Genomic DNA, 12,500 nt, shown 5'->3' with positions numbered 1-12,500 from the left:
TATTTTTAAAAATGTTTATATAAATACTTCATATATAAAAATTATTTATATATTATTATATAAATATTATATATATATATATAAATTAAAACCCAATTTTAACATATATATTATATATATATATAAAATTTTATAATATAAATATAAATTTGTGTGTGGTGTGTGGTGTGTGGTGGTGTGTGTGGGGGTGTGTGTAAATTTTATAAATTTATATTATAATTTTATATATAGGGTGTGTGTGTGTGTTGTGTGTGTGTGGGTGTGTGTGTTTGTGTGTGGTGTGTATGTATTAGTATATTTTATTGTCTAAGACTATAGTCTTATTTCCCCGATGAATATGGGAAGCAAAAACTAGAAAAATTTATATATTTCGCGCCACACCAAGGAGGTAATGTCGCTCACTGTCAACGAGATGAAATAAAACGGGAATCAAAGATCAAAAACATATGCTTCATGAAGGTATTTCCTAATAAAATGAATTCTTAAATTTACACAGCGGACCCAATCAAACTTGGAATTTCCGCAATTTTTTGGGGTCGCCTGCATGCTTTGGGAGACCGAGAGTTAGAAAACTAAGGCCCTGGTAAGCAAAAGAATCCCTTGTTAAGAATCTGCCGACGTTTAACCCTTTCGGAAAATTTCCCCTGTAAAAAACTACGCTTCCAAAGGTTGTATTTAATCCTGCCTCGATTTGAGTGGCTTTCTATACACACACACACACACACAAAACAAAAACAAACAACCACACCCACCCCCCATCAATAATAAATTATAAATATATTTAAAAATTTAAAATAAAAATACATATAATACCCCATCATTAAACAAAAAAAAAACAAAAAAAAAAAAAAATAAATTTAAAAAACATAAAACTAAATAAAAAAAATCCCCCCCAACCCACACACACCCTTTTCACATAAATTAATATATATAATATTATATAAAAAATAATTTTTTTATTATAATATTTTATTATTTTATACATATTTTATTAATAAATATATATATATATATATATGTATATATTATATGTATATATATAATATATATATATATATATATAATATAAAGTGTGTGTGTTGTGTGTGGTGTGTAATGTGTGTGTATAAAACACACAAAAAACCCCACAAAAAACACACACACCACCACAACACACACACACACACACACACCTATATATATTTAATAATATATTTTAAAAATATTTAAAATATTTATATATACATTATATAAATGTATGAAGGGATTTTTATATATATAATATATATATATATTTTAATATGTAATATAAATATATATATATATTATAAATATATATATATATTATTGATGGATGTATATATATTATATATATAATATATATAATTAAATATTATATTTTTATATTATTATATATTTTATATTTATATATATATATATTATTTTTATATAATATATATAAATTACTTTCACACCACACACACACCACAACACACAAACAACACACACAAAATAATTTTAAAATATATATATATATAACTTTTTTATATATATAAATATTATACATATATTTAAAAATATAATATATCATAATTTTTATATATATAATATATTTATTTAAAAATATATAATTATTTAACCCACACACACACACACACACACCACAAACCACCACACACAATAAAATATATATTTTAAATATTTTTATATAAATATATATAAAATATTTTATAAATGTATATACATATCATATATATAATTTTATATAATATTTATTTATATATATATATATATAAATGTATATATTTTATTATTTTATATATAAAATTTTATATATTAAAATTATATTTATATATATACAATAAATATATTATATATATATATATTATATATATTTAAAATTTTATTTATTATATTTTATATAAATATATATTATATATTAATATATATTTATAAAATTTTTATACATATATGGTGTGTTGTGTGTGTGTGTTGTGGTGACTTTAACACCCATCATAAATATGTTTTTAAAGAATATTTTAAATTATATAAAAATATAATATATATATATATATTATATATGTATGTATGTATGTATTTTATATATAATATATATTATATTATATATAAAAATTTATAATATATATAGATAATAATAGATAGATAGATACCCCCATATATAAAATTATAAAATATAATATATAATTATATAATATATATATTATATGATAGTAGATAGATGATGATCCCACATATATGAAAAAACTTATATATTTTATATTTTAATATATTATATATATATAATATGTATATTTTTTATTTTTATAATAAATTTATATATATATTTTATATCTTTATAAATATATATATATTTTATATTTTGCGTCCCTGGGGTGGTGGGGTGTGTGTGTGTGTTGTTTTTTAAAAAAAAAAGTTAACCTTACCCCGATGGACTCATCTATGACCAATAGTTTTTTTTCAATAAAAAACATGAAAGGAAATGATGAAAATTAAATCCCAAAGCGTAATATGTAGGACAAAATGCCTTAAAAAAAAAAACGTCCTTCCTTATATTAAAAAACCCCCCCCTGTGCAAAACCCCTTCCCTCTAACCTCACCCTTTCTTAAATATTCTCCCCCTTTTCCCCAATTCACACTTGAAGAAGTTTACGTCCAGACTCCTCCCATTTGGGGAAAAGGGGAGTAAAATATTCCCACTACAACTGCCCCCTTGCTGCTCGGGCACAGACCGCTTAAATTAACGGGAGGGGAACCCGGCCCAAGTTGGGGTTCCCCCTTGAAAACTTTTTCTGCTTCTAGTAAAAAATGCACCCGTACAGTGGGACTCAATTGTTTTAAGTAAAAATGGTGTAGACTATTTTGCTGTTATATATATTAAAATATATATATATAATAAAATATATAATATTTATATATATAATATTTATATTATATAAAATATTTTAATTTTTTTTTTTTTTTTTTTTTTTTTAACCCAATGATAATTGATAATCTTTTCCACTTAAACAAATATTAAAAACAATATTAACCCAATTACCAAAATTTAAATCCATGAAGATATGATGGGAAATGCCCCCAAGGGGGTCGACAGGAATCAATATATTCCTGAGAGTTCACTGAAAGCAAGGCTTCCTGCCTGACATATCACGCCTTTTTTTTGATCATAATATAGCACGAGGTAAGGTCACATTAAACCTTGGTCCCCTTTACATGCCTACATATGAAGTATTACTAAAGTCCCCTACAGGGGTGGTTTTTTAACTATTTGATATTTTTATATTACGGGGATGTCCTGGGGGATAACCCAAAAAACTGCACCTGGGGGGGCCCTTTGGGAAGGATACCCCCCCCACTCCCCCCCGGCCGGGTTACGGGCAAACTGCGGGGGCAGGCAGTGGATACTGGTGGAACACTTTTTTCTACTGTTACTGGTTTCATCAGACAAAAGTCTGGCGAACTACAGGGCAACTGTTTCAAAGCGGAGAGATATTCTCCTAGTTAGTTGGAGAGCGAGTGGAGGGGCTTGGGGCCACTCAATTTTTCTTTTCTCCTGGGCAACTCTACACAATGAAATGTTGAAGACAGAAATGTTCAACCCCATCGCCCGTCGCGTGGGTTCAGGGGGCGTTGTCCAGCGGGCGCAGGGTGGCATTGGTTAGCCCGCAACTGGGAAGACAAAGAAAATCAAGAAAAACCTTCCAATTAAGAAACCCCCTTAAAAACGGGCCCTGATGTAGAAGAAGGAAATGGTAAATTGCCCTCGTCTAACGAATGGGTAGATACGGATTCAAATTCAGGGCCCTTTAACGAATGGAAAAAGTAATGGGGGGTTTCAATTGAAGAAAACAAGACCCGTTCTGTTCTCTGGAGAGGAGGGAAATTTCCGTCATGGATGCCTATTGATTCCCGAAAGAAATGCAAAAAGCCCTTTAATGTTACGCCCAAAAAGTCGGTCTTAAAAAAACCCGAAAACAAGCGAAAAAAATTTATACATTAGTACATACAATGCTATGCCCAACAGCCTTGCAAACGATGAAAAAAATGGGAATTTTTTTTAAACCCCCCTCAACAAAATTTGACTCATCCAAATAGAGATGCAAGTAATTATGGGGGATCTCACGCAAAAGGGGCAAAACGACTTAGAATTTATAGCGGGAAAAAAGCCCCTTTGGGGAAAAAAATGAAGGGGGTGAGATTTTTTTTGAATTTATATACCCAAAACCTATTATAGCCAACACCCTTGTTCACACCACCCAGACACTTGTACACGGACCTCACCAGGGCAAAGAACAGTAACAAATAGCCCATTTGTTTGAACCCGAATGGAAAAGTGTATAAAAAATCCCCGGGCCCAAAACCCCTGCTGACTGCAACAAACGCCACCAACTTCTGACATCCCTTCAAATAGATCCAAAGATGGAGCGTCAACACCCCTCTAAAGCTTGATTTTCAAAAAACCCCTTACAAAAATTACGAATCGCTTGCAAAAAAATTTGAAAATTTTTTCAATCAGTGGCGGCAGTAAAACCAATGGTTGTGGGAGAAGGAGGAGATCTGCTGAAAAACTGCTAAGAGACCATCGCCAAAAGAAAAGGAAAGAATTCCCCATGGATATCCGAGGAAAAAAATAAGTGAAATTGAAAAAAGAAGAGCCTCAATCAAAGGGTATCAATATCCCGTGAAGAAGTAATTTATAGAAACAAAATGCAAAAAATTCAAGGGCTGTGAGAAGAATAAGGAATATTTTAATGAACAGGTGAGAGAATTGAAATTGTTATATAACAAAAAACCAAAAAAACTCTATCAAGGAGTACGAACATTACACGAAAATTTTTAAACCCCAAATAGACATATCAACTGAAGAGTCTGGTTTGTGATGGGAAAAAAAGTCAAAGATAATGGAGCAATACTGTTCCAATCTTTACAAAAAGAATGAAGACTTAACAAAACACCAACAGCCCCAATGACAGCGAAGATGACCACACCGCTACGTGACGATTTTGGAAAAGCCATAAAAAAAATTTAAAGAATACAAGAGCCGGATGGGACTTTAACAGCGGAACTAATCAAGAATGCTGGTGAAAGTGTTAAAATTTTTTTTACCAACTCTGTACAAAAATTTGGAACAAAGAAGATGGCGGGGGAAAAATGGGTTTAAAAATTCATTTTTTGCTCCCATCCTAAAAAGGTGCACACTCCAATGCGCACAACAGGACCCTTGCATTAAAGTCACAGCACCCAAAATTTGTTGAAAATTATTGCTGAAAGAATGAGTTAATTTAAAAGAAGAATTTGCAGATGAACAGCAGGCTTTCGCCCGGGAAAAGGGGGTACCAGAAATCAGACCTAATTTGAATTGATCATAGAGAAAAACAAGAACCAGAAAGACCTATACCTGGCTTCATGATTATTCAAAAGCCTTTGATACTGTTGACACGTTTTTCTGGGAAAAAAAATGAACGATATAAAATTTTCCCAAACACACATCACCCAAACCCTAATAAAGCCTGGGGGGACCCAACAAAGAAAACTGTAAAAAACCCACTTTGGACTACAGAAGGGTTTAAGCACCAAGGAGTACCCCAGGTTGCATACTGTCGCCGCACCTTTTTATATATATTCTGAAATATTAGGGAAAAAAGCTCTAAAAAATTTTTGAAGGAACGTTGATGTCGGTGGATACAAAATCCAATTAAGATATGCCCCGTATAGTTTTAATTGCAGTAGTAGAATAAATTACAAAAAATGCTAATAAAAGTTAGGGAAGCAATGAAGGGGCCCGGGCTTATTTCTTAAGCCAAAAAACCAAGACCATGAAGATTGAAAGACATCCAGCAATGAACTGAAGACATTCACCCAAAAATGGAGTGATGTGGAAAATGTGAAGAAGTTCCTTATCTTGGAGTTGTTTCACCCAAAACCCCTATGATGACTCACGGAATAAAACGAAGAATTGCTATTGCCCAAACGGCCACGTCGCTCTCAATAACGTCTGAAAACGAAGCATAAAAACCCTTTAAAGGGCAAAGGGTGGATTACTTTAACTATTAAAATTTTTCCCAAATTTCGTCATATGTTCGGTGTTGGGGGCTGAAGAAGTAGACAAGAAAAGATCCCAAAAGTTTTTGAACTGTGGTGTTATAGACGAGTACTGCGTATTAGTGGGCAGAAAGAAAACAACGAGGGAAATGCTGAGAAAAATAATTGTAAAGACGGCTTTGGGCAACTTGAACAAAGGAAGCTAAAGTTATTGGGCATGTAATGAGAAGCGTAAGTCTCGAGAAACTTAATGACAGGGAAAGGGAATAGGAAAGAGAGGCAGGGCAAACCAAGACAAGGGTGAAACGACAACATCAAGATAGTGCGGGGTGACGTTTACAAATTGAAAGAAAAGCGCAAGATCGAATGACTGGGGGGAGAATGGTGGAGAGGGTCCACGGCTGCTTCAAACATGAGCCCAAACCTTATTGAGATGAATTACGGGGGCCTACTCGAACCCGGGTTTAAATTGGGCGTCCCTAGCTTGACCTTCATGAGGGTTGCCAGGACACTAAGTGCTCCAATTTTTCCGGGGTGCATACTCCCCCGACCGATCTTCTAAAATACAAAAAGTGCGTCTATATTTTATTTTAATTGTAACCGTTACATGTCCACCCCTTTTTTTTTTTGGGGGGGGGGGGGGGCATTGGAAAATGTAAAAATAACATCTTGTTAAAAGGAAAACCCTGAAAGCCGGTTGAGGATGAGTGTCAGTCCCCTTTCCCTTCGTTTTATTTACGTGGGTAGCGATTTTTTTTGAAGTGAGTATCTTGTCAACCAGGTACCAAGTTGACTAAGGGGTGCTGGTGGACTGGGGCCCCCAAGCCCTCTCGTAAGGGGGCAACCACTTTGGAATGGGGATGGATTTGTATTAACAATATAATATGAATGGGCTTTGGGGAATCATGAAAGAGGTTTGTCTGCAAAAGAGTCAAAGATAAACTTTTTCAGCATGAACTTACACTTTGTCTCTGCAAAACTAAGTTTTTTGCTGGCTCAACCTTCTAACACCTCTCATTCGAATTGATCCGTTTTACTATTTAGAAGAACTTTAAAGATTTTTGCAGCGATAACAGCATAAGCCGGCTTTTGTCAGTATGGGAAACCTAGATCTAGCTCATTTAAAGGGATTGGCAAGATGGTAATACCAGGAATACAGTTCCCAAAGCCCTCACTATTGCAGTTCTGCTGACGGAGAAAATAGTTACTTCAGATTAATACGAAATTTCAAAAAGAGCCCTGATGCTCTGTTAAAAAAAATCTGCCCACCCTCTCTCAAAATTAATAACATCAATAAAATGTAAATGATATCAATGATAAGATTAAAGCCATAAGAATAATGCCCCAAAATAATAAAGTAATATACTAGTAATAAAAACCCCTTTCCCAACCCAGGCAGATGGAAGGCCAGAGTCGTGCTTTTCCCAGACATCACAGACTCCGAAATCCTAGTTACATGCCGAGATCAGTTCCAAAAGAAAATTTGCTGAAACGCCTCATGATGTCCAGGCGACCCAAATCCTGGTGGATGGGGAAGTTTTTCAAATACACCTGAAGATGAATGCTGCATTCCAGAAAGTACACTGAGAAGTTAAGCCTCGTCTAGGCTTCCAGAGACCTATAGTTGGGTGAGTTGCGGCTTCCATTTTTCCGAATGATCATTTGGGCATATTTTGTTACAGTGTTATTGTGATGATTATGGTGATTCTTATGTGACGATGGTTATGACTTTTTCTTGAACATAATAACTTTTGTTGTTCATGTTAGTATCAGGATTACCATGCCCATTGCCATTATTATCATTATTATGTTTATTATTACTACAGTCACCATCATAATTGTTGTTTGTTATTTCCATTGTTATTATAAGGATAATAAAGATAATGTGCATGACCACTATCATGATTATTTCTAACGTTATTACTAAAATCCTCTATTGATATTATCATCATTATCATTATCACTTTTGGTGTCATCATTATCATCACAGATAATGGCATTATTAACTGTGGTAGTAGAGTCCATCATTATTACTATTCTTATTATCATCCCTCTTCCGCTCTTTGTCGATCGTACGATTTTTCCAGAGTACAAATCAGACGAACAGACAAGGTGAATACTGAGGCCAGAGCCATAGAACTGGAACAATACATGGAGGCCGTGGAAGACTATTACTATGACCTGGAGGTTCGAGGGACGAACGTAACGACCCGCAGGATCTACTTGGTCACAGACGAGCCGCGAGTCCTGCAGGAAGCGAGGGAAAAGTAAGTGTGTGGAATCGCTTTGAAAGTCTGAGAAAGACGTGCTTGCCGTGTGTTTGTGCGACTCCTCTTTTGTACATATGTATGGAAAGGTATGTTTGTTGGTCGACCAAACTCCTTTCTCTACTCAATGCTCATTACTAAGCTTATAAATATTTCAGTGCTCAGTGTCACACACAAAGCTTAGAAGAGCGCGCGCGCGCACACACACACATACACACACACACACACACACACACACATATATATATATATATATATATATATATATTATAATTATATATTATTTTAAATATAGTAAAATATTTTATTATATTTATCCTGATACTAACATGAACAACAAAAGTTATTATGTTCAAGAAAAAGTCATAACCATCGTCACATAAGAATCACCATAATCATCACAATAACACTGTAACAAAATATGCCCAAATGATCATTCGGAAAAATGGAAGCCGCAACTCACCCGACTATAGGTCTCTGGAAGCCTAGACGGAGGCTTAACTTCTCAGTGTACTTCTGGAATGCAGCATTCATCTTCATGGTGTATTTGAAGAACTGTCCTATCCACCAGGTATTTGGGTCGCCTTGGACATTCATGAGGCGTTCAGCAATGTCCTTTGGAACTGATCTCGGCATGTAACTAGGGGGATTTTGGAGTCTGTCGATGTCTGGGAAATGCACGACTCTGGCCTTCCATCTGCCTAGGGTTCGAGAGGGTTTTATTACTAGTAGTATTACTCTTATTATTATTGGCATTATTCTTATGGCTATTATCATTATCATTGATATCATCTCTACAGTTATTGATGTTATTAATGTTTGGAGAGAGGGGTGGAGCAGATTTTTTTTTAATATAGAGTCATCATGAGCTCTTTTTGAAATATTCGTATTAATCTGAAGTTAACTATTTTCTCCGTCAGTCAGTAGCTGCAATAGGTGAGAGGCATTGGACTGTAGTTCCCTGGTATTACCATCTTGCCAATGCCTTAATGAGCTAGATCATAAGGTTTCCCATACTGACAAAAGCCGGGTCAGTATGCTGTTATCGCTGCAAAAATCTTATAAAGCTTCTTCTAAATAGTATAACGGATCAAATTCGAATAGGAGGTGTTAGAACTGTTGAGCCAGCAGAAACTTAGTTTTGCAGAGACAAAGTGGTAATGTTCATGCTGTAAAGTTTTATCTTTGACTCTTTTGCAGACAAACCTCTTTCATGATATCCTCCAAAGCCCAATTCATATTATATTGTTAATACAAATCCATCTCATTCCAAAGTGGTTGCACCTTACAGAGAAGGGCATCGCCCAGTCACCAAGCACCCTTAAGTCAAACTTGTGTACCTGGTTGACAAGATACTCACTTCAAAAGAAATTCGTCTAGCCACGTGAATCAAAACGAATGAATATGGACTGACACTCATCCTCAAACCGGCTTCACGGTTTCCTTTATAACAAGATGTTATTTTCTACACCTGTCAGATGTCATAGTGTGGACATGTAACGGTTACTAATTAAAATAAAATATATGACAGCACATTTGTATATTTAGAAGATCGGTTCTGAGGGAGTATGCACACCGGCAATTGGAGCACTTAGCTGTCATGGCAGCCCTCATGAAGGTCAAGCTCGGACCGCCACAAGTTACCGGTTCGAGATAGGACCCCGTAATATCATCATCAATAACGGTAGGCTCATGTTTGAGCAGCCGTGGACCTCTCCACCATTCTCCGCCAGTCCATTCGATCTTGCGCTTTTCTTTCAACTTGTACCAACGTCAGCCCGCATATATCTTTGATGTTGTCGCTCAGCCTTGTCTTCGGTTTGCCTCTGCCTCTCTTTCCTATTACCATTCCTGTCATTAAGTTTTTCTCGAGACTTACGCTTCTCATTACATGACCAATAAACTTTAGCTTCCTTCTGTTCAAGATGTCCAACAGCCGGTCTTTACAATTTATTTTTCTCAGCACTTCATCGTTTGTTTTCTTTTCTGTCCAGCTAATACGCAGTACTCGTCTATAACACCACAGTTCAAAACTATTGATCTTTTTCTTGTCTATCTTCTTCAGCACCCAACACTCGGAACCATATGACGCAATTGGGAAAATTAATGAGTTCAGTAATCTCAGCTTTGTCCTTAAGGTTATGCTTCGGTTTTTCCAGACGTTATTGAGAGCGACTGTGGCGGTTTTGGCAATAGCAATTCTTCGTTTTATTTCCGGTGAGTCATCATATGTGTTAGTGAAAACAACTCCAAGATAAGTGAACTCTTTCACATTTTCCACATTCACTCCATTGATTGTGACATGTTCATCATCGTTCATTGCTGGATGTCTTTCAATCTTCATGGTCTTGGTTTTCTTGGCATTAAGAAATAAGCCAGCCTCTTCACTTGCTTCCCTAACTTTATCTAGCAGTTGTTGTAATTTATTCATACTACTGGCAATTAAAACTATATCGTCGGCATATCTTAAATTGGATATTTTGTATCCACCGACATCAACAGTTCCTTCAAAGTTTTCTAGAGCATTTCTCATAATTATTTCAGAATATATATTAAAAAGGTGCGGCGACAGTATGCAACCTTGTCGTACTCCTTGGTTGACTTCAAACCATTCTGTTAGTCCATAAGTGGTTCTTACAGTTGCTTGTTGTTGGTCATACATGGCTTTTATTAGTTGGATGATGTGTGTTGGAAAATTCATATCGTTCATGTTTTTCCAGAGGATATCGTGATCAACAGTATCAAAGGCTTTCGAATAATCTATGAAGCACAGGTATAGGTCTTTCTGATGTTCTCTGTTTTTCTCTATGATCAATTTCAAATTTAGGATCTGATTTCTGGTACCTTTTCCAGGGCGAAAGCCTGCTTGTTCATCTGCAATTTCTTCTTTTAACTTCAACTTCATTCTTTCAGCAATAATTTTCAACAAAATTTTGCTGCTGTGACATATTAATGCAAGTGTCCTGTTGTTGCTGCATTGGAGTGTGTCACCTTTTTTAGGGATGGGAGCAAAAACTGATTTTACCTAGTCTTCTGGCCATCTTCTTTCGTTCCAAATTTTCGTACAGAGTTTGTAGAAAAAGTATTCAACACTTTCACCAGCATTCTTGATTAGTTCCGCTGTTATATCGTCTATTCCCGGGCTCTTGTTATTCTTTAATTCTTTTATGGCTTTTCTAACTTCGTCACGTAGCGGTGGTGGTTCATCTTCGCTGTCATTGAGTCTAGTTGGTGTTATTGTTAAGTCTTCATTCTTTTTGTATAGATTGGAACAGTATTGCTTCCATCTATCTTTGACTTCTTTTCCATCACATAAAACCAGACCATCTTCAGTTTTGATAGTGTCTATTTTAGGTTTAAATTTTCGTGTAATGTTTCGTACTCCTTGATAGAGTTCTTTGGTTGTCTTGTTGATATAACAATTTTCAATTCTCTCACACTGTTCATTTAAATATTTTTCCTTATCTCTTCTCAACAGTCTTTGAATTTTTGCATTTTGGTTCTTATAAATTACTTCTTCAACAGGATTATTGATACCCTTAGATTTGAGGCGTCTTCTTGTTTCAATTTCACGTATTGTTTCCTCGGATATTCATGGGGAATTCGTCTTTTTCTTTTTGGCGATGGTCTCTTTAGCAGTGTTCAGCAGGATCTCCTTTCCTTCTTCCCACAACTCATTTGGAGTTTTACTGCCGTCACACTGATTGAGTAATTCGAATTTGTTTGCCACTGCGATTCTGTAATTGTTGTCAAGGGTTTTGTAATCAAGCTTTAGAGGTGGTGTTGGACGCTCCATCTTTTTGAGTCTTATTTGAAAGTCGATCGTCAGTAGTTGGTGGTCGCTGTTGCAGTCAGCACCGGGTTTTGTCCTGGCATTTTTTATACAACTTTTCCATTTCTGGTTCAATACAATATAGTCTATTTGGTTACGTGTTCTTTGGTCTGGTGAGGTCCACGTGTACAAGTGTCTTGGGTGGTGTTGGAACAATGTGTTGGCTATAACTAGGTTATTTGTACTATAGAATTCAATAAAATCTTCACCTCTTTCATTTATTTCTCCAAGGCCGAATTTTCCGCAGGTATCATTCTTAAGATCGTTTTTGCCCACTTTTGCGTTGAGATCTCCCATAATTACTTTAGCATCTCTATTTGGGATTGAGTCTAATGTTTCTTGGAGAGTGCTTTAAAAAAATT

General features: G+C 35.1%; 1 protein-coding gene across 2 annotated transcripts in view; it reads right to left on the bottom strand.

Moving 5' to 3' along the window:
- Positions 1-8,740: 8,740 nt before the first annotated feature.
- Positions 8,741-12,500, bottom strand: part of LOC147471156 (alpha-(1,6)-fucosyltransferase-like) — a gene marked incomplete at its 5' end in the record, with an annotated part of 7,387 nt that continues 3,627 nt past the window's right edge. The window contains 1 exon segment of one of the 2 annotated variants that reach the window (XM_086541072.1): positions 8,741-9,007. In XM_086541072.1, the coding sequence (XP_086397198.1) occupies positions 8,766-9,007 (242 nt within the window). 2 annotated transcript variants of the gene reach the window in all.

Source organism: Penaeus japonicus, unplaced genomic scaffold (genome assembly GCF_977035675.1).
Source record: "Penaeus japonicus unplaced genomic scaffold, GWHDUDI00000001_assembly GWHDUDI00000010, whole genome shotgun sequence".
In the NCBI taxonomy this organism is placed as follows: domain Eukaryota; kingdom Metazoa; phylum Arthropoda; class Malacostraca; order Decapoda; family Penaeidae; genus Penaeus; species Penaeus japonicus.
This window is presented reverse-complemented; position numbering and strand designations above follow the sequence as displayed.